General features: G+C 51.4%; 1 protein-coding gene across 2 annotated transcripts in view; it reads right to left on the reverse strand.

The window, feature by feature from the left end:
- The window catches only part of NEGR1 (neuronal growth regulator 1), a 180,116-nt gene that overhangs the window by 58,574 nt on the left and 97,967 nt on the right, over positions 1-23,575 (reverse strand). For both annotated transcript variants that reach the window (XM_088060569.1, XM_005532764.3), the window contains exons 3-4: positions 18,976-19,101; positions 11,566-11,697 (exon numbers count right to left, since the gene is read on the reverse strand). In XM_088060569.1, the coding sequence (XP_087916695.1) occupies positions 11,566-11,697; positions 18,976-19,101 (258 nt within the window). The remainder of the gene's footprint in view (positions 1-11,565; positions 11,698-18,975; positions 19,102-23,575) is intronic.

The following is a 23,575-nucleotide window of genomic DNA, read 5'->3' on the forward strand; positions in this document are numbered from 1 at the left end:
CCACCCTGGCAGCCAGGTGAGTCCCCCCACGCCGCGGCCAGCGCTCATTACCGCCGTGTAATAAATGGAAGCATAAGTCAGAGTTAGCACTGAACAGATTGTTTGGGGTTGCAAAGACAGCAGCTGTCACAGCTTGACAGCTTTCTTGTTAGTGAATCAGCTTTCCTGACAGTCTCTTTGATTGAAAACCCCTGTTCCCTGACAGAGTGTTGGAGCTGATGTACATATGTAGCTCGCGAAGAACGAGAGGGAGCCATGAAAGGTCTCGAAGCTCTTGCTCTGTATTAAAAAGAAGTGAAGTTTACACAGAGGGGGGTTCTGCTGCCCGTCCCCAGCGAGCCTGGCAGCTGGGAGCTGCTGGGAGCTGAGCTCTGTGGGGAGCTGCCGGTGGCACACCAGGGCCACAGCCTCTGCAAAAAGCACCAAAGGCACGGAAATCCCGGCTGCTCCCACTCCTGGGAGGAGTCTGTGCAATAAAAGATAAAAGTGTAACCTAAAAATGAAGCTGAAAAACCCCAGCTCAGTGTGGCTCTGCCAGGGTCTGCCCAGGCCTCCCCTCAGCCCATGAGGGAGAGCCAGGGGTGGGCACCAGAAACACGCCGGGCTCCCAGGGATGGGGTCCCTGGCACAGCCCCTCACTCCCCAGGGATGGATGGGGTCCCTGGCACAGCCCCTCACTCCCCAGGGATGGATGGGGTCCCTGGCACAGCCCCTCACTCCCCAGGGATGGATGGGGTCCCTGGGTCAGTCCCTCACTCCCCAGGGATGGATGGGGTCCCTGGGTCAGTCCCTCACTCCCCAGGGATGGATGGGGTCCCCAGGACAGCCCCTCACTCCCCAGGGATGGATGGGGTCCCTGGCACAGCCCCTCACTCCCCAGGGATGGATGGGGTCCCCAGGACAGCCCCTCACTCCCCAGGGATGGATGGGGTCCCTGGCACAGCCCCTCACTCCCCAGGGATGGATGGGGTCCCTGGGTCAGTCCCTCACTCCCCAGGGATGGATGGGGTCCCTGGCACAGCCCCTCACTCCCCAGGGATGCCCCACGATCCTCAGGAAGGGACAACAGACCCCAGCACACTCCTGCCTGCAGACTGGGCATACTGGGAGCTCCCCACGCAGGGAAGGGCTGTCTGCAGACACAATTCCTGCTCTGTTCCCTTCTCAGCACTCTCCTGGCCACCAACCCCAGCAGGTGCAGAAGCAGCAGAACACGTGGATGCTGACACAGCTGATGGTTCACAGAATTTTGTTCCAAATCCACTGGAAATGGAGCATTTTGAAGGGAATTTTCCCAAGTGAGCTGAATTCTCCCGGTGCAGCAGGAACCAAAGCCAGGGGCTCCAGCACTGGGGTGCTGCTCCTGGCCGTGCCTGGAGACACCTTCCATCCCTGCCTCGCGTTTGCTCCGCAGCTCCCAGGAGCAGAAAAGGTCACTCCAGCCTCAAAACAGCTCGGTTTTATTGGAGAAGAGCGGAAGAGATGAACAGAAGCAGCTTTATGGATTATGATGCTGGAAGCTTTTCCCGTCTTTTGCATCCACAGCACTGCTTTGTTTTAACTCTGAAAGCAAAAGGGGACTTCTCAGAGCTCCTGGAGCTCCCATCTGCTGCCTCCACCACACCCTTGCTGCCACAGGAGGTATTTGAACCCCAGCCCTGCCACCAGGAAAAAGCAGGTTGTAATAATATCATTACAGCACATTTCTAGCACAGAACCATTTCAAACTGCAGTTACTGGGATGAGAAAATGAACAAAAAAAATAAATCAAGGGATGGAGAGTTGCACAAGGCTGACACTGCTCAGACCTGGCTTTTTGTGACCCCAGCAGCTCACTCAAACCCCTCTGACCATCCCCTCAAGGCTCTGCAAGGGACAGGCCTCAGCCTTGGCCCCACAGCAAGCAGGAATAATGCAATTACAGGGAGAACGATTGCTTTACAGTCTGTTGGCTACTAGGAAATATTTTAAGTAATTGTTTTTGCTGAAGAGCGAAAGAAACACTCCTGGAAGCTCGAGAGCTCTCCATTAATTTTGGCTCTAGCCTGGAGTCTAACACAGCTCTGCTCCAAATTGCTGCTTCAAACACAGCAGCTCTTTAGAGATGACTCATTGCTGTTAAAGCCTCAATTTTCCTGAGCTGTATTTTCACTGGTGTGCAGAGTGGGATCACCTGGAGGCTGGAAAAGGCTCTGGCTCCAGGCAGGACTGCCCAGGGAGCTGCTCCTCAGCCCCCTGGCTCTGCAGCCCAAGGAGAGCAGCACTGGCTGTCCTGGCACACCTGGAGAGCAGCACAGGCTGTCCTGGCACACCTGGAGAGCAGCACAGACTGTCCTGGCACACCTGGAGAGCAGCACAGACTGTCCTGGCACACCTGGAGAGCAGCACAGACTGTCCTGGCACACCTGGCACACCTGGAGAGCAGCACAGGCTGTCCTGGCACACCTGGAGAGCAGCACTGGCTGTCCTGGCACACCTGGAGAGCAGCACAGACTGTCCTGGCACACCTGGAGAGCAGCACAGACTGTCCTGGCACACCTGGCACCCCAAGAAGAGCAGCACAGGCTGTCCTGGCACCCCAAGAAGAGCAGCACAGGCTGTCCTGGCACCCCAAGAAGAGCAGCACAGGCTGTCCTGGCACACCTGGAGAGCAGCACAGGCTGTCCTGGCACACCTGGCACCCCAAGAAGAGCAGCACAGGCTGTCCTGGCACACCTGGCACCCCAAGAAGAGCAGCACAGGCTGTCCTGGCACCCCAAGAAGAGCAGCACAGGCTGTCCTGGCACACCTGGAGAGCAGCACAGGCTGTCCTGGCACACCTGGCACCCCAAGAAGAGCAGCACAGGCTGTCCTGGCACACCTGGCACCCCAAGAAGAGCAGCACAGACTGTCCTGGCACACCTGGCACCCCAAGAAGAGCAGCACAGGCTGTCCTGGCACACCTGCACCACCCCTGGCACCGCTGGGAGCAGAGCATTTCTCTGGGAAGATGAAGAACACCCTGGTTATCTGCTGGAGAGCGACTGGAGCGGCAGCACTGCGGCTCCTGCAGCAGCCAAAGCCCTGCTGATGTGCTGGGGTGGCACAAATGCCACCCTCCCCGAGCAGGGACACCAGCAGCAGCTCTGCCACCCTCCCACACGAGCAGGGCTTGGCAGGGAGCTGCAGGAACCACGCAGAGCTTGCAGAGCCACTCTGCACAAACCACCACACCCCCAAAAGGAATCAATAGTAATTTAAGAGCCAAATTGCACTCGAGTCCCAAATGTGAACTATATTGTTTTAATCTGACTTGTGAAATGTTAATAAAGACACCTGAAGGACATAAAGTGTGACAACCATTACTTTACAAGAGGTTTCTTTCCCCAGTGAAAGGAAATATTTTCTTTAAAGCAGCAATATTTTTCCTCACCAACCAACTGAGGTGGCTTTAATTGTCAGACCAGTTCCTATCGAATTGGTGTCAGCTCTTTCTCATTGTGTTGCTATGAGATAGGACATCATATAACTCAGCTGAGTTCTCAGCGATGAGACCAGCTTGCAAATTAGCTAAATAACAATTTAGTCCTAATGGTGACCAAAAATAACAAGATAAAACCCAAAAAGCAAAAAATCTACCGCAGATGACATCGTGCGTGAACAAAACCTCCAATTTCAAGGACTGCAGCAATTCTCCAGAGACTTTATCTTATGTAAAAAACCAACAACCCAAACCTGTTATTTACACTGGTTTCACCTGACGTGTTTTGCTGGCAGCCCTTGACAGGTGGCTCAGCCAAACCCAGCTCTGCTGTCCTTGATTTAAACCACGACCCAAATTCCCCCAAGGGCTGTGCTGGCCCCTTCAGCCCAGCTCTGTGTGCTGGCCACGGGCACAGAGCCCATCTCTGCTCTCAGCTGGGTCCCCTCCATCCCTGCTCTGGCTGCCTCCCCTGAGCCTTTCACTGCAGCAGCATCTCAAGCCCGAGATGCTCATCCTCTCTCTGTGGCCTCAGCTCTACTGGAAATTCCAGGATTTAGCAGCTGCCTTTAATATTTCTCAAGCAGGAGAGAGGTGACAGGAGCACACGGAGAGGTTCTGAGCAGCTGCAGGGCAGAGAATCCCACCTGCACGGCCAGGAGCAGAGCAGGGGGCAGGAGTTTGGGTTAGGGGAAGGATCTGCACTCCTCCTGGCCTGGGGAGCCAGCCCAGCCCCAGCAGGTGACAGAGAGAGGAGCATCATCCCCAGCCATGGAGAGGAGCACTGTCCCCAGCCATGGAGAGGAGCACTGTCCCCAGCCATGGAGAGGAGCACTGTCCCCAGCCATGGAGAGGAGCACTGTCCCCACCCATGGAGAGGAGCACTGTCCCCAGCCATGGAGAGGAGCACTGTCCCCAGCCATGGAGAGGAGCACTGTCCCCACCCATGGGAGCACTGTCCCCACCCATGGAGAGGAGCACTGTCCCCATCCGCGGCATCCCCACAGCTCCAGCCGGGCTTTGGATGAAAAGAGGTGGAGGGAGGACGCTCCATTCCCCGCGTCTGCAGCAGCTGGACCTCGGGAAAGGAATCCCAACAGAAGGGGGCGGGTCCTGACAGAAAATCAGAGCTCCTGTGGCACACGGGGCAGGCTGGAGCCAAGCCTGGGACACACGGCTGGGGCCTGGGGACTGCCCAGCACATCCCAGAGCAAGGGCAGCCCACGGAGCAGGGCAGGTCCTGCAAACCCCACTGGGCACTGAACCCCACTGCTCCATGGAAAAACCACACACGGGCCAAGAGTCAGAGTTCCAGGAGTCCCCAGTGCCACTCAGAGGCCAAAAACTCCCTTTTGGAATGCTCCTGAGAAGTGAGGGAGCAGCCAGAACCCTTCTGGAATGCTCCTGAGAACCCAGGGAGCAGCCAGAACCCTTTTGGAATGCTCCTGAGAACCCAGGGAGCAGCCAGAACCCCTTCTGGAATGCTCCTGAGAACCCAGGGAGCAGCCAGAACCCCTTTTGGAATGCTCCTGAGAAGTGAGGGAGCAGCCAGAACCCCTTTTGGAATGCTCCTGAGAACCCAGGGAGCAGCCAGAACCCTTCTGGAATGCTCCTGAGAGCCCAGGGAGCAGCCAGAACCCTTTTGGAATGCTCCTGAGAACCCAGGGAGCAGCCAGAACCCTTCTGGAATGCTCCTGAGAAGTGAGGGAGCAGCCAGAACCCCTTTTGGAATGCTCCTGAGAACCCAGGGAGCAGCCAGAACCCCTTTTGGAATGCTCCTGAGAAGTGAGGGAGCAGCCAGAACCCTTCTGGAATGCTCCTGAGAAGTGAGGGAGCAGCCAGAACCCCTTTTGGAATGCTCCTGAGAGCCCAGGGAGCAGCCAGAACCCCTGGCAGTGAAGCTTGGTGCCTAAAGCCAAAGCTGACCTTGACCCCAAATCCCAAACTTAAGTCAGGAATATAGAGATGATGCTGCAACTCAGGAGCTATTAAAACCAGAAAGAATCAGAGTTATTGATTTCTGCTTCAAGAAAAGCCCCCTCTTTCCCTCTCTTTTATTAGAGGAAAGTGGAAATTAAAATTAAATTGCTCTGAGCAGTTTTATACTTGGTGCCAAAGCAGAGGAGGACTGAGACGTCCAGAAAATATGTGGGCTTTGTCTTCATGTTTAATAATTTAACTGAGGCAATTTTTCTTCTTGAATCCAAACTCGGAACCTTGCCGAGGAAACGCTGATCCCAGGTCAGGAATGGTTCCCACGTCCAGGGATGGGCAGCCCCACCAAGCCCTCAAGTCCCTGAGTGTTCTCCCCAGGAGATTTAAGGTTACAGATACAATTTTTAAGGTTACAGATATAATTACCCGGCGTGGCTTGTACAGGATGTCTGATTTCAAAGTAAAATCGGAGTATTATCCATAATGTTATGCAAAGCACCATAGCAACAGCGAGGAGCCTTCGAAGAAATGCTAATGAGGGGAGAAATGCTAATGAGGGGAGAAATGCTAATGAGGGGAGCTGTTCTGCACAACCCGGCCTGGCCAAGGGAAAACAAACACCCCACTTAAAATTCCTAACAAGGAACTCACACATTCCTGCAGCAGAAAAACCCCACTGCGAGAAATTCCTTACAAAGCTTTTGGGAAGGGGCACAGGATCTGCCTCTGGAACAGGAGAGCCCCGCAGGGCTCCCAAAAACTCAGGGAAGGACTGGGATGTCCATGCAGGGCCATAACCCAGGGAATGGATCCAGAGCCAGCATCCAGAGGCACAGGAAACCTCGATGAAGTTGGGAATAAAGCCCCAAATTGAGATGAGCTGCTGAAGAACACAAGCCACGTGCAGGAAAAGGGAAGGGTTAAATCACAGAGTGTGAATCCATGAGGATCCTGGAATCCAACCCTGAGCCCTGCACAGGACACCCCCACGAGTCACCCTTTCCCTGAGAGCATTTCCAAGCCCTTGCACTCTGCTGGGCTGGGGACAGAACCATTCCAAACACAGGATTTTACCAACCCAGTGACCCCAACCCTTTGCTTTGTATTCCAGGTTAAGACAAGGAAAGAATAATGTGGTGAATACTTGGATAAACCACACGAAGTGAGAATCAAAACCTCATTAAAAGGCTGAATTTAGCAAATGCAGGGCTGCAGTGCAAGTGCTGAGCCTGGGTGAGGCTGGTCAGGCAAGCAGGGAATGCCACCAGCCCGTTCCTCTCCAGGGCCATGGGAATGGTGCCCAAGAGAGCAGAGCTGGGACAGCACCTGCCCCACCATGAGGAGAGGAGCCTGGGCCAGCAGCTCCTGGGGAATGGGCTGTGGCAGGTCAGCAGCTCCTGGGGAATGGGCTGTGGCAGGTCAGCAGCTCCTGGGGAATGGGCTGTGGCAGGTCAGCAGCTCCTGGGGAATGGGCTGTGGCAGGTCAGCAGCTCCAGCTGCCTTTGGGCACAGCTGCCAGGCACAGAGCAGCTGAGCTGGGCTCAGATCTGCCTTCAGGTGCCTGCAAAACTCTGCTGCTGCTCTGCTCCCATCTGCCCACCTGCACACCGGTGCTGGGCAGGCTCAGCAGCACCACAACAGGGGTGAGAACCCTGAAATCATCCAGAGAAATGGAAAAAGTAGCCTGAAAACGGGACAAAACCACCCAGGAAAGAGTTCAAAAATGTCTTTTCCCTCCCCAAAGCCATCGGATCTTGATTCAGTCAAGTCTGAAAGCTCCAGCTCTAACAGAGCTGTCCAAGGTACAATTACAGGCAAACCCACCCTTAACAGGCATTATCCTAAGAAAAGGGAATTCTGCAATGCCACTCCACTTTAAATCCACATTTGCTATTTATTTAGGCAGCTGACACTTTGAAATAAATGCAAATAAATGCCAGTTTCCCCAGGCACGCATCCCATTCCTCATCCTCTCTCTGTGGCCTCAGCTCTACTGGAAATTCTAGGATTTAGCAGCTGCCTTTAATATTTCTCAAGCATGACAGTAATAGAGCAGCAGAGAATGAGCGAGGTGGCAGGAGCACATGGAGAGTTTCAGCCCAGCTTTCAGATGACACATTAAATCCAGACACTGCTTCATTCAAAGCGGGGTTCAATATTATAATCTATAAATCAGTATTTGCTTTACAAAGTGTAATGGAAAATGCTAATAGGATTTACTTGTGAAATGGAATTGGATTATGTCTTATCTATTTTAACTTGATTTGGTGGAGCATTCCTTCAGCACCAACCAGCAGCTTCAATGGCTTCTCTCCTTTTCTGCCCCCCCATCCTTTTGGAATTCAGGCAGATTCTCAGGCCACCCTCTTTCGAAGGGAAATTAGGGAGGACAGACATGAATTAAGTAGAAAATGTAGATGATGGTGTATCAAGCAGTGTAATGAACCCCCTGTAAGTCATTAGAGCCACGGCACGTGTGCTGGGAGCTCCTTGTTTGTGCAGGGCTGGAACCTGCCCAGCCAAGAAACCTGAATTTCACAAAATTCATTGAAACCTGAATTTCACAAAGTCATTGAAACCTGAATTTCACAAAGTCATTGAAACCTGAATTTCACAAAGTCATCGAAACCTGAATTTCACAAAAGTCATTGAAACCTGAATTTCACAAAGTCATTGAAACCTGAATTTCACAAAATTCATTGAAACCTGAATTTCACAAAGTCATTGAAACCTGAATTTCACAAAGTCTTTGAAACCTGATCATTTTCTTGTCTCTGCCTGGGCGACTGAACAGCTGCTCCGTGCCACGAATATCCACGTCCCAACATGGCCCTGCACCAGGAGTGGAGTCATGGAAGGACAGCAGGAACACCATGGTGGAACGACACCAGGAATACAATCATGGGAGGACAGCAGGAATACAATCATGGGAGGACACCAGGAATACAATCATGGAAGGACACCAGGAATACAATCATGGAAGGACAGCAGGAATACAATCATGGGAGGACACCAGGAATACAATTATGGAAGGACACCAGGAATACAATCATGGAAGGACACCAGGAATACAATCATGGAAGGACAGCAGGAATACAATCATGGGAGGACACCAGGAATACAGTCATGGAAGGACAGCAGGAATACAATCATGGAAGGACACCAGGAATACAATCATGGAAGGACAGCAGGAATACAATCATGGAAGGACACCAGGAATACAATCATGGGAGGACAGCAGGAATACAATCATGGGAGGACAGCAGGAGTGTGTGGGAGCAGTAGCAGAGGAAAAGAATTCACAGAACTGTTCAGGTTGGAAAAGCTCTCCAAGACTTCAAGTCCAACTTTTCCCCAGCACTGCCAAAGCCACCACTGACCCAAGTCCACAGGCACCAAATAAAAGGATGGAATTTCTGGGGAGAAAGCCTTGTTCTTACCAGTTTGTTGTGGAAATGAACAGATGTCTTTAAAGAAGAACCAGGACTGAAGAACATTTGACAAAGGAAACTGCCCAGCCAGAGGAGCTGAGGGCTTCCTCTCTATTTCTTTCATGAAGAACTTTCCAGATTTACCCTTGGAAATCAACCCACTGTAAATTCCTCACAAGCAGTGACTGCAGGCGGATGCTGCCGAGCTCCTGCTCCGTGCTCAGCCCCTGGGGACACGTCCCAGCCCAGCGGGGCTGTGAGCAGGGAGCTGTGACAATCCAGCCGTGTGTCACGGCTGCAGCCACAGCCCAGCCCCACACTGCTGCCACCAGATTGCCACCCCCTCCTTCTGGAGCCGTGAGGAGTTATTAAAAATACTCCACATATTCCTGTAGAAGCTTTCCTGAACCTGACACAGCACCAGTGCATCCATGCTTCGGCTGAGGACACTCCCAGCGTGGCCCAGGTGGCTGCAGTGGGACACAGAGCAGCTCTGTGGCTTCAGTTTGGACTCTTTATTGTCAGTAATTACCCAGTAATTAACCAGCTCAGCCCAGGACACGTTGTTGCTGCACAGCAAGAGCCTCACAGCGAGTGCTGCAGCCGGGCCTGAGCAGCCCTTGCTCGGGGCAGGTCCCAGGCAGGAGCTCCAGAGCCTCACCACGGTTTGGCTCTGGCCACCCAAGCCAGGTCCAGGCTGGGATTTGTGCGTGTTTAGGTCTTGGGAGGCAAGAGAGAGTCCCTGGGTTTACCACATCCACTGGGATTTTTAAATGGGAAAAAGGCCACAAACACCTCTGAGCAGCCCCGGGTGACAGCAGTGGACACACCTGGGTGACAGCAGTGACCACACCTGGGTGACAGCAGTGAACACCTCCAGGTGACAGCAGTGAACACCCCCAGGTGACAGCAGTGAACACCCCCAGGTGACAGCAGTGGACACACCTGGGTGACAGCAGTGGACACCCCCAGGTGACAGCAGTGAACACCTCCAGGTGACAGCAGTGGACACACCTGGGTGACAGCAGTGGACACACCTGGGTGACAGCAGTGAACACCCCCAGGTGACAGCAGTGAACACCCCCAGGTGACAGCAGTGGACACACCTGGGTGACAGCAGTGAACACCCCCAGGTGACAGCAGTGGACACACCTGGGTGACAGCAGTGACCACACCTGGGTGACAGCAGTGAACACACCTGGGTGACAGCAGTGACCACACCTGGGTGACAGCAGTGAACACCCCCAGGTGACAGCAGTGACCACACCTGGGTGACAGCAGTGGACACACCTGGGTGACAGCAGTGGACACACCTGGGTGACAGCAGTGAACACCTCCAGGTGACAGCAGTGAACACCTCCAGGTGACAGCAGTGAACACCCCCAGGTGACAGCAGTGAACACCTCCAGGTGACAGCAGTGAACACCCCCAGGTGACAGCAGTGAACACCTCCAGGTGACAGCAGTGAACACCTCCAGGTGACAGCAGTGAACACCTCCAGGTGACAGCAGTGAACACCCCCAGGTGACAGCAGTGAACACCTCCAGGTGACAGCAGTGAACACCCCCAGGTGACAGCAGTGAACACCTCCAGGTGACAGCAGTGAACACCTCCAGGTGACAGCAGTGAACACCTCCAGGTGACAGCAGTGAACACCCCCAGGTGACAGCAGTGGACACACCTGGGTGACAGCAGTGACCACACCTGGGTGACAGCAGTGAACACCCCCAGGTGACAGCAGTGGACACACCTGGGTGACAGCAGTGAACACCCCCAGGTGACAGCAGTGACCACACCTGGGTGACAGCAGTGGACACACCTGGGTGACAGCAGTGAACACCCCTGGGTGACAGCAGTGAACACACCTGGGTGACAGCAGTGAACACCTCCAGGTGACAGCAGTGAACACACCTGGGTGACAGCAGTGACCACTCCCAGGTGACAGCAGTGAACACCTCCAGGTGACAGCAGTGACCACACCTGGGTGACAGCAGTGACCCCACAGTGATGGGGATGAGGTGTTTGCTCCCAGCCCACATCAGCTGGGACAAGTCTCTGGGGGAGACACAAGGCTGACATCTCGTATTTGTCACCAATAAAGCTGCCACAGCGACTCCAAGACCAGAAACAAATGACACGCTGGGTAATTGAAGGGAACCAAAGGAAATTGTCAAAATGAACAACAGAAATTATTCACATTGTCTTGCCTGCGTTTTCTCATGTGTTGGAGGGAAGGAGAACATTTCACATCACGCTGAGTGCTAAATCAGATTCAGAGCCAAGCTGAGAACAGCCCCTTGGTGTGGGAGTCCCAGCAGGTCAGCCCTGGGTCACCCAGCAGGCAGCAGGGTCCCCACAGCAGCAGTGTCCCCCAGACACCCTGCTGCCCCTCTGGGAGCAGCTCACACTGCCATGGAGAGCAGTCCCCCTCCAGTGAGCAAGCAGTGTTCCTCATCTCCTCATTCCGCTCACAGCACCACAAGACAAACCAGGAAGGGCTCAGCCCAGCATCCACAGCAGCCACCAGAACCCGCTGCAATCATCACCCAGAAATGAGAGTCTGCACCTCGAGCTCGCTGTGGCCTCCTCGGTCACACGCTCTGTGGTCACTCTGTGGTCACTCCACCACAGAGCTCAGCCCCCTCAGCCACCGTGACAAACCCAGCAGCTCCAGGTCGCTGCTCCACACTCTCCTCCTCCACCACAGTGAGGGAATAAATAACAAAGAGCAGCACTTACAGTTCACTGTGACTTTTACTTTTTTCACGTCTGGGACGGAGACATCGTTTTCTGCACTGCACTCGTACTCCCCAGCCTGGTCTCTCGTGATTCCATAGATGTCCAGGTACTGCCCACTCTCAAAGGGCTTGGCTGGAATGAGACAATCACAGGAAGAAATTACTGCAGGCTGAGCACAGGACACACAAATCTGCACAGAGACTTTAACACACGCCCAGGAGCCCCAGCTCCAAGGTGAGCTGAAACCCCCTCAAACTCCTGGAGCTGACCAAAGCTTCTCTCCCGAGCCATCTCCTCCGAGACACGGCAGAGTGATCTGTACCCCATGGGTGCCACAGAACAGAGCAGCTGGGGCTGTCCCTGCACCCCTGGCAGTGCCCAAGGCCGGGCTGGACGGGCTTGGAGCAGCTGGGACAGAGGCAGGTGACCATGGCAGGGAAGGACAAGATGAGCTTTGAATCCCTCCCAACCCAAACCAGCCCAGCCCTCCACCATTGCTGCCCTAAAAGCTGCAGCAGCCCTGCGTGCTGATGGTCTGCAGAGCCCTGCTCTGCCCTGCAGGACGGAGCAAAGGCAGGCCCAGGCCAGGGGACCCTGCAGGGACCAAAGCCACTCCTGGAGCAGCTGATCCCAGCCAGGTGAGCCAACAGTCAAACATCAACAGCGCTCCTTGGACCCAAAGGAGTGGGATTGTGGTGTCACACAGGGATAAGGACAGGCGGTGAGTGATTCCCAGGACAGGCAGAGACTTCCCTGCTGGGAGATGACAGAGATCCAAACAGAAACACTGGTGTCTGTGGCTGCTCCGTGCCCTGGAGCCATCGGGACCCGTTCACACCAGGAGCACCGACCCAGCTCCATTTGTCCCCACCTGACACGAGGCACAGGCAAATCCCAGCCCCTGCCAGCCTTTCCCTGCCTGCTCCCACCTGGCAGGGAGTGTTTGATATCCCTCACACGAAGCTGCTCCCTGCTCCCGAGCTGTCCTCCCACTCCTCTCCAGCGGCCTGGCCCAGGGAATGGCCAATTAACCACGTCACAAACCTCACTACATCACAAACCCCACAGATCACAAACCCCAGCACATCACAAACCCCACAGATCACAAACCCCACAGATCACAAACCCCAACACATCACAAACCCCAACACATCACAAACCCCACAGATCACAAACCCCACAGATCACAAACCCCAGCACATAACAAACCCCACAGATCACAAACCCCACAGATCACAAACCCCACAGATCACAAACCCCAACACATCACAAACCCCACCAGATCACAAACCCCACAGATCACAAACCCCAACACATCACAAACCCCAACACATCACAAACCCAAACACATCACAAACCCCACCAGATCACAAACCCCAGCACATAACAAACCCCACAGATCACAAACCCCAACACATCACAAACCCCACAGATCACAAACCCCACAGATCACAAACCCCACCCCATCACAAACCCCAACACATCACAAACCCCACAGATCACAAACCCCACACATCACAAACCCCAACAGATCACAAACCCCACAGATCACAAACCCAAACACATCACAAACCCCAACAGATCACAAACCCCACACATCACAAACCCCAACAGATCACAAACCCTACAGATCACAAACCCCACAGATCACAAACCCCAACACATCACAAACCCCAACACATCACAAACCCCACAGATCACAAACCCCATCCCATCACAAACCCCACCAGATCACAAACCCCACCAGATCACAAACCCCACAGATCACAAACCCCATCCCATCACAAACCCAAACACATCACAAACCCCACCAGATCACAAACCCCACAGATCACAAACCCCACAGATCACAAACCCCACAGATCACAAACCCCACAGATCACAAACCCCACCCCATCACAAACCCCACACATAATAAACCCCACGAAGTTCAATGTAATTATTATTTTAGCGCAGCATCTCGCAGCAGCCATGACCACAGATGCTGGAAATTACAGGTCTAAGGGTTTAAAAGACTTGCTGGAAGTGTTTTCCCAGCCTGAAAGCCTTTAATTGGCTGTTAATAACTGTGGCTTTTGGAGCTCTGGGAAGAACTGTTATGTCATGGCCATCAAGGGGTGAATTATTTGTGTATCTGCACAAGCCTGGGCTCTGGAAAGAGGGGAAAATGTTGGGATGGTTCTGAACATCAAAGCTCTGAAATATCTCCTGAGCCACACACTGCTCATTCAAAAGTGCAACGTTTCTCAAGTAAAAATGAACTGATGTCCGTGGGAATAAGCTCAGCCTGTATTAAAACTCTCATTTTCATTGCATTCTATGGGTTATTAATGAGTTCATCTACTTTTATTGAAAAGTAAGAAATGCTTCCCGTTTATCATAAAATTGTCAAAAAGAAAAAAGATCCTGCTCATTTCTGTGCAACACTTCTGGACAGTTTTAGTTTGTGTCTCACTAAGATTTTGATCTCTCTTGCTCCTCAGTTCCTTCACAAAGCCCCAATTATTTGACCACCTTAGCTGGAGTATTCTTCTCCTGACAAGTGGATTTTAACCAGAATATTTTTTTAAACAGGGTTTTAAGAAGGCCTGAGGATTTCTAGGAATACCTTTAATTGTCCCTGAAGGGATGCTCGAACTTGTGATAAAAATGGCATTTTCCTGAGGAGTGTCCCCGAGAAAGCCCCAGCTGCAGGGCAGTGCCAGCTCAGCCCAGGGCATGGCTCCTGGCACTGAAAGCCACTCCACTGCTCCCAGTTCCAAACTCCCAGGCTGGTGCCTACAACAAGTCCTGTTAAAAAAGGAAAGGCCACAATTCCCTGAGGGCTGTGCTTTGGGAACTCATTCCGGGAGTGATTTTATTGCTGATCCAAAGGCAAAGGGAGGAATCCCACCCTCATTTCCACTGGGTGCTGCTGATTGCTCTGCTCTCTTTAAACTGTTAATTAATGCCCTCGTTTGATACCGGGGACCATTGATTTAATGACAAGCTGTGCCTTTAGCAGCTGAACAATCCCTCCAGGACACCCAGCTGGGCCATTAAATTCCTATCAAATATTAATGAAAGCCCTGGGCTCCCGGAGCAGTTGCAGGCAGGACTGGGCCACCCAAGCCATCAGCAGTGCCCCATGAATGTCACTGTCCTCAGGAAGGGCTGGTGGAGGAGCCTGAGCCATCCCAGGGAATGCAGGTTTGGGCTGTTTTCAGGGAATATTGCCCAGCCATGCTTCCAGCTGACCTGAGCTTCCTCCAAAGGAATCTCCCAGAGCAGCTGGGGCTGTCCCTGGATCCCTGGCAGTGCCCAAGGCCAGGCTGGATGGGTTTGGAGCAGCCTGGGACAGTGGGAGCTGTCCCTGCCATGGCTGGGGTGGCTCTGGGTGGGCTCTGAGGTCCTTCCCAACCCAACCCATTCCAGGATTCCGTGACCCAGGAGAAAACAATCCCTGGGTTTGAGCTCTCTGAAGAAGGAGGTCAGTGCTGGCTGTGGAAGGCCCTGCTAGCTGAACTGGCATTGCAGGGCCAGGAGAGCACAGTGTGCCACTGAGCTCCTCCACACTGACCCTGGAACAGCCTCTCTGTCTGATCACACTGCACTGCTGTGGGGGCAGCTGGGGGAAAACACCCTCCCCAGCAAGAAAAAAAGAATCCAGCCAGAAACTTCCTCTCTAGAACTTCCAGCTTTAAAACCATCTGTAAGCAGGAGATGGAGCATTTTAAGAGTTGGCCCTTTCTACACACACAAGGCCCTGGAAATGTGATAATAATTCACGTCAGGTGAGGATTTGCAGCCTGGAAATGCAGGTGTGAAGCTCTGGCACTTCACCAAAGCCCTTCTGGTTTCTGTCTCGCTCCGTGGCTCCGTGGGAGAGGCTCTGGGGCAGGAGGAGCCGGGGCTGCCACAGCTGCAGATGGAGCTGGGTTTGCTCCTCGGGGTTCAGGGAGGATTTCTAAATCCCTCTGTGCTTCTCCCTCAAGGAGCAGGAGTGCTCTGCAGCGGTGGATGGAATGAACGCCCAGTGTCCTGCTGCCAAGGACCTGCCTCCCATTCCTCATGGGAAAATCTGCCTTTATTCACATTTCTGGAAGGCTGCTCCTCCAAACGCAGCCCTATCCCTACAGCCAGGTCATCCTCCTGTTGTGGGAAAACTGCTCACCTGGGATGGTGGAGATAAATCTGGCAGAAAAAGGAAAGAGAGCAGGGAAGAACTGGAAAATATGAAACTGGAAGTAGCCAGGGATCCCAGAATCCTGGAATGTTTTGTGTTGGAAGGGATCTTAAACCCCATCCCATTCCATGGCAGGGACAGCTGCCACTGTCCCAGGCTGCTCCAAACCCATCCAGCCTGGCCTTGGGCACTGCCAGGGATCCAGGGACAGCCCCAACTGCTCTGGGAATTCCATCCCAGGGCCTCACAGGGGAGAATTCCATCCTGATGTCTGATCCAAAGTGACCCTCCCTCACCTTAAATCCACTCCCCTGAGCATCCCATTCCTTCCACAGCTGGGGAGGCTCCCCTTGGGAAACTCTTGTCAAAACCAAAGTGGGAAATAATTCGGATGCACAGCTCCTGAATTTTGGCAAGAAGGGACATTTTGTCAGGAGGTGTCTGTGCTGGTGGGACACAGCAGAGCCAAAGCTGGGCTGGGGTCCCGGGCAGAACTTCATCCTTTAACATTCTGCCTTCATTCCTAAACTATCGATGCTGCACTTTGCTGGGAAATGTCAGAACAAAATAAGTAATACCTGCAATTTATTCGGGTGACATTTCAACAATACAGATCTGGAGATTCCAGCCCCAGCCCCATTACGCTGAGTGGGGAGATTTGCTGGATTTACATAATGGGGCTGTGTAATGAATATTTATAGAATGCAAGCATTTACATAATGACTGCAAGTTAAACATGCACAATAAAGATTCCAGGCCAATAATTTATGGACTAAGTTTAAAAATCACCTTGAAATGCGTTTTATTTTTATTCCTACGAAAGGTTCAATTTATCTCTTGTTCAGAAAAATTGAATCCGACCTCATGCGAGTCGAGGCTGTGTTGATGTAAATCATGATCATATCCTGGAATTAGTCTACATTGAGTCATTTGTATTCAGAGATTTCAGTTCCTTATCTTTTAGCAGCAGCTTTGACAAACAATTTGAGAATATTCTAAATATGCTTGGTTAATATAATTTAGTGCTGGGTGGGAGATGCGCTGCCTGCCCGGGAGCCTCATTAGCGCCGCTGGGAACTGCAGCCAGGCCGGGCAGAAATGAGCAAGTGCAGATGAAGCTGAGGCAGGGAGGAAGAGCTGCTGATGGAATATCAACCACGGCAGAAGCCGGCCTCTTTGGCTCTCCTGCATTTCCTGGCTGAACAAAGCGGGGCTGTGTTTTTGGGAAGGGCTTGGTGCCGTTTGTACCTGGCTGCACCTGAGCACGGAGCTGGGATGGGAACTTCCCGCTGGGTTTGGGGCACAGAACGTTCCCTGGGAATGGTGGGCCTGCTCCCAGCTCCCTGGGCAGGGTTTCTGAGCACAGAGCCATCTGGAGCCGTGTTCTCCCTCTCCAGACCCAGCTGTGTCTGTGAATCACCAGGCACAGAATCCCAGCATCACTGGGGGTGGAAGTGTCCGAGGCCTGCTTGGATGGGAGCACATCCAGGGGGGTCCCTGAAACCCTTCTGCTTCCCTGCACTGATTTCCACAGATTTGTTTGGGTTGGGAAGTCCCTCTGAGGTCCTGGAGTCCAACTGTTCCCCAGCACTGTCCCCAAGTGCCACCTCTTCATTTTCCTGAGCTCCAGATGAGGATGCTCTGCCTCCCCCTCAGCCCCTGCTCCAGCCTGAGTGCAGTCATTCTCCTTTCCTCCTTCTCCCTCTCCAGGAACATCACCCCAGCTCCTTTCTGCAGCCACTCAAAAGCTTTAAGCCATTAATCCAAAGTATCACCAGAGTTTCCAATAAAATTTTATTTGACATTTAGTTAAAATCCATTTTCTGCTACAACTGAATTTTTCCTCCAGTCCCTTGATGGACACTTCAAGCCCAATTCATTGTCATTGTTTTAAAGGTCAAAAGTGAGAGTTTTTCCCCAGATCTTGCTTTGTAAAGCAAACTGTTCCTCAGGATGATGAGAGGCTCTGGCAGCCCACGGAGCCCTTCTTGCCTGTAATTACACGGATTTTGTACAGGCTGGGGGAGCAAAGAAATGCCTCACTGCATGTTCCAGCTGCAGGGTCCAGTGAGGGAACCAGGGCAGTTCCAGTCCAGCCTGGGGCGGGACAGGGAGCAGCTCTGGGAGCACAAAATCCTCATTTCCAGAGCAGGGATCTCCCCACGGCCCCTGCTCTGCTCACAGGGAGCAGCTTCAGTGGGGAGAAGGCTCCGACATCAGCCAAAGCCTCTCCTTCCAGTGCCTTACCAGGAACCAGAGGGATAAATGGAAATAGCAAACAGCAGGGATATTTTAGTGGCTGTTTTGTTCGCAGTTTTTCATGCACATCCTTTCATTCGTTCAGCAAGGCCATTCTGATGAACTGTATCCTGGAATAATGGTTCAGTGGTGTGGAATCCTGCAGGATCCTGAGAGAGGGACCCACCAGGATCAGAATTCCAGCTCCCAACCCTGACACCCCAAAAATCCCACCCTGTAGCAGTGGAAGAAATGACAGCAAATTAACCTATTGCACGGCCTGGTCCTGAGTTCAACTCTCCCACGTGTTCCTCATTTCATCCTTGCTTGGATTTTACCTGGAATCGCTTGATCCATGACTGTGTTACACACATGTAAAGACATATATTCATATTTAGGGTCCTCATTCCTCTGTTAGAGGTAGAGATATTATTAAAATAGAGATATATTAAAATAGAGATATTTATATAAAATATTATATAAAATAGATATTATATTAGGTATAATATATATTAGATTATTAATAATATATTATATAGTATATATTAATATTATAATATATTAATATAGTATATATTAATATTATAATATATATAAATAATAATATATTAGATATTATTAAAAAGCAACCTATAGGATATAGTTTAAGCCCTGCTACTCTAGATAAACTAGCAGCTAGCTTGTAAGTTCTCATGTGAAAGAATCAGAAGAATGAAAATCAGTTTGCATAACAACCTATTGTGGCAGAGCAAAACAGATTCCACCTGTAATAACAACAGGTCTGTCCCATGAGGATCCACAAAGAAGAGATGTAAACCCCTGTGGAAAGTCACACACACACACACACACCCCTAACCAGTGCTCCTGCTAACCAAGGGACTGAGTGGCAACAAACTCACCATCCCCTGAGAGTCCAGGTCCCTGACAGCTGTATAAATGTGAGATTTAGGGATAAACGATGGGATTTTCCTGGTTCCCATGCGCTCGCTGGCTCCCCTGGCACTCACCCGAGGGGGAGATGTGTCTCCAGGAGATGGAGGGCTCTGGTTTCCCCGTGGCCAGGCACACCAGCGTCACGTTGCTGCCCTCGTTCACCACGATGTCGCTGGAGATCCGGAATATCTTGGGAGAGACTGCAAGGAGACAGGGACAGGGTGAGGGGAGCTGCTGCCTCAGCGCAGGCAGGGCTGGGGGAACTGCAGAACCTGGCCATGGGGAGCACAGCCCTCCCCATCACACCCAGGAACTCAGCCCTGGACTCCAAACACCACAAGCAAAAAGCAGCAATTTCCCCTCCTAGAGCAGAGAGCTCCCGGGACGATGGATGCTCCTGCTCGGGGCAAGGCTGAGCTTGCTCCTGACAGTTTGCAAAGAGGACAGAATTAGGTTTTTCTGGTACTTTTAAAAATTAATGATGCTGTTCCAGCCACTCTGTGTGAGAGTCCAAGCTGCTCGCAGAGAGGACTAAAACAGATTTATTTTGTTGTTTCCTCTTGTTTTGGGGCTCGTCCATTCTCCTAACCCAAGTGCCTGTCCAGCTTTTCTCTCCCAAATTCCTGCCTGGTTTTGCTGTGTCCCAGCCCAGATGCCCCCAGCCCAAGCCACGGCTGTGCCTGTACATCCCCTGAGAGCACAGAGCTCTCCCTGGCTCCTTTTCCAGGTGAACATTCCCAGCTCTCCCAGGCTGGCTCAGAGGGCTCCAGCCCAGCTCAGGCTGTCACACAGGCACAAAGCCCTGCAGGTTTTGCTGAAGCCATGAAGATCTGATTCACTCGGCTTTTGTTGCATTTTGGGGCTTCCCATCAGGAACTTTCCCGTCTTTCTGAGGGAAGATTTGAGCTGTGACACGGTAGAAGGTGGAGAATTTTCCAGACTTGCTGCAGATTAAGTGATTTCCTCTTAAGTACGAGCTTTGTTCCTTCCCTAATTGACTGGGCTCTTCTTTAATCTGGGCTTTTCAGCGAGGAAATTAAATCAAACCTCGCTGAAGATGTCTGTAAGTCTCGTTACAATGACACTGAGCAGGTCACAGCATCGATGCATTTCCAAAAAAGAATTAGAAAAGAAATGAATCTGAGAGGTCCATTAATTAAAATAAGCCCCAAATAAGCACAGAGCTGCAGCCCTGCTGCCCAGTGTAATCCTGGCAGGTGACAGAAGTGACACAATCTGATCTGGGGCTCGTGGCAAATCGGGGATGTTATTATTGTCAGTGATTTCCCAGGAAATTCATCCTTCCCAGGGTAGAAATTGGCTCCCAGAGCATTTCTGGAGCCTCACAGTTTGAGATAAATCAGGATTTCTGCTGTATCAGAAACACTGCTAATTTTTGCTCTTTACCGGCTGATAAGGATCATTACATTCAGATCACTAAAATCTGTGGAATTTAGTAATTATGACTCAGATGTATGTGCAGCATCACAATGGAACGTTAATATTTATTAGGAATTAAAAAATGTTTGTTTTGCATCCGTATTTCTTCCCACACCTCCAAAGACTCTGATCTAGGAGCAGCTTTGGCATTTAAAATCTGTTCTGCTGAGCTTGGAGTGCACATTAAACCCATCACAGAGCTACTCCCCACCTCATGCCTCCCACCCAGATCACGTGGAGCTGTGAAGGTCAGGAAAAAATTAAATAAAGCAGCAAATAAGCATTTATTCAGTAAATGGATTAATGGAAGGGCAAAGAAATGAGATAATAAACAAGGATGAGAGAGGAATGAAGCTCCCAAGTAAATTCGGTGCTGGGATCCAACATGGAAAGTGCTTTGCAGTCAATCTGGCTTTTTCTTTTTTAATGTTAAATTAAAACATTGATTTCATGTTACTGTTTTAAAGTAAACCCTTCCCTTTTTGCACAATGTTTTGAATTTAAACCTTCCCTTTCTGGACAGGGTGTGACTGAAGGCCTGGGCAGCTGCTGCAGGAGAAGGGAGAGAACTGGGGATGTTGAGCTGCGAGAAAAGAAGGCTCAGGAGAGCCCTGAGTGCAGCTCCAGGATTTACAGGCTGCCTGCAGAGCAGGTGAGAGCCCTGGCTAAATGTGCCCCAGTGTTTGGGAGGGGGGATTTTGGGGTTCCTTGTCAGGGATGTGACCCAGGAGGGCCTGGCTGGGCTGGCACCCCCACAGTTCCAAAGTTCCACAGTTCTACAATTCCACACTTCCACAGTCTTATAATTCCACAATTCCACAGTTCTACAATTCCACAGGTCCACACTTCTGCAATTCCACAATTCCACAGTCCTATAATTCCACAATTCCACAGTTCTGCAATTCCACAATTCCACACTTCCACAATTCCACAGTCCTATAATTCCACAATTCCACAGTTCTACAATTCCACAATTCCACAGCTCTACAATTCCACACTTCCACAGTCCTATAATTCCACACTTCCACACTTCCACAGTCCTATAATTCCACAGTCCTACAATTCCACAATTCCACAGTCCTACAATTCCACACTTCCACAGTTCTACACTTCCACAATTCCACAGTCCTACAATTCCACAGTTCCCCAGTTCTGCAATTCCACAGTTCCCCAGTTCTGCAATTCCACAGTCCCACAGTTCCCCAGTTCCCTGCAGCAGCACATCCCCGAATGCCCTGGAAACAACCCTGGTCCCCTAAACACCAATGCCACACCCCAAACCCTGATTTTAAACTAAACCCAACCCTAAACCTCTCAGAACCATTTAAAACCAAACAACCCCAAACATCTCCAAAAATGATTACTCCTTTGTGTAGCTGAACATCTTGCATGCCAAGTATTGATCATAAAGAAAGATAACTCTGCTTTTCAGGGTGGTAAAATAATTTATCAATACTTACTGGAAATTGCTTTGCTTTCTATACTTTTTATATTTTTTTTTCGTTTCATACTCAGATGAGCTCAATATTTACAGAGCTGTGAATATTGTCAGCCCCCACCACAAACACAATTTCCAGAGTGTCTTGAACACAGATTTTGAATCAGGAGATTTTCCAGCAGGAGCCCCCAGCCTGTGCTGGCAGCAGCCCTCCCTTCTGACAATCAGTCACCAGCCCCTTTATTTTGCATTTCCATGATTAGTTCCTCCAGGCACTGTGATTGAAGAGCGTTGCCTAAAGGTCTCCACCTCCTCCTAATTAAACACAATTTGTCTCAAACACAGCAGCTTTGGCAAAGTGGGGCTGAGGAAATAAATGATGTGTGGGCTGGGAAGAGAAATGGTTTGATCTCCAGCCTTCATTTATTTCCAATTCCTGTCAGCGTGACAAAAGGTCTCACACAAGTGGAGCTTCCCTAAGTTTGGGATGAATCTTTTGCTCTTTGATATCCGTGGCAGTGTAACCATAATCTCTGGAATTAATGGGACATCAGTGATGTTCAGAACTTTATTTTCACCTGTTTTCTGTGGTCAGTTCATCTGAGACCAATTTGGAGCCACTGTCAGGCAGGAGTGGAGAAGGAACGATCCCATTTGGGAATTCTGCACCAAAGGAGTGATGCAAACACATGATGGGATGAGATTTGTGTCTGTGGCTTGTGCCTTCCTGCCTTTCCCCCCGCCAGGGAAGCTCAGCTGTCCCAGTGGGACATTCCTGGACCACAGAGCACGCGGAGCAGGAGGTGCAGCTCAGCTTTCCCCACTCCCTGGAAAAGCTTTCAGCCACTCCACAAGCTCCTTCCAGCGAGCAACACTCTGCAATCAAAGCTCTGCCAACGGTTTAATCATGGAAATGGAGCCAAAAAGTTATAAAGGGCAAAAATAATAATGGAAAAAGCAACCTCCTGGTGGCTGGAGCCAAAGCCCTCCCAGCTGGGCACTGATTGCTGGCTGAGCAGGGCCCCATTGCTGGGGCTCAGTAACACACAGGGGTGGGCAGGGATTTCCATTCTGCACCAGGAATCAGCTGAGGTTCTCCTTTATGTCCTGGGCGCTGGCACAGGCTGCCCACAGGAGCCGTGGCTGCCCCTGGAAGTGCCCAAGGCCAGGCTGGATGGGGCTAAAGAAGAAGGATCATCAATATGAAAACAGTCAGAGGTTAAAATAATCCAAGATTTCACCTGGTTAAAACCACTGCCCCCCTGGATTCATTTTATAACCAGCAGAGTGATCACTAAGGCAAGACAAGAAGAGGAGAGTTTACCCAGGGTGAGAAAGGGACTGCTGGGGGGGACAGGATGAACATTTGCCAGTTAAAAACACAGCCTGAATAAACCTCAATAAACCAGTCTGAACATCTCTAAAACCTCCTGGTCCCAGGAAGCTCCTGAAGATCTCTGTGATTAAGGAGTTGCAGATCTCTGTGATTAAGGAGTTTCAGAGTGAAAGGGGCCAAAGAAAGAGCAGCAAAACCCCACAAATATCCCAGCAGACGGATCCCTGCCCTCAGCGAGGCACCAGCAAACCCCTCCAACCTTCCCCAGGCTGCCAAAGCCATCCCCAGCTCCTCCTTCCTCCTGTGCCATCAGCCTCGGGCCCTGCTCCTCCAGAAGGGGTCAATGAGCTGCTGTTATTACATGAGGACACAACACATTATCCCCTCAGAACCCCACTGCTCCCCCTGCCACACCACAACCCAAATCCTGCAGGCTCAGCTTCCAGCCAGCAGCGAGAGC

This window comes from Pseudopodoces humilis, chromosome 10, assembly GCF_049639895.1.
Source record: "Pseudopodoces humilis isolate 2021_Gansu_Grassland_sample_001 chromosome 10, ASM4963989v1, whole genome shotgun sequence".
In the NCBI taxonomy this organism is placed as follows: Eukaryota; Metazoa; Chordata; class Aves; order Passeriformes; family Paridae; genus Pseudopodoces; species Pseudopodoces humilis.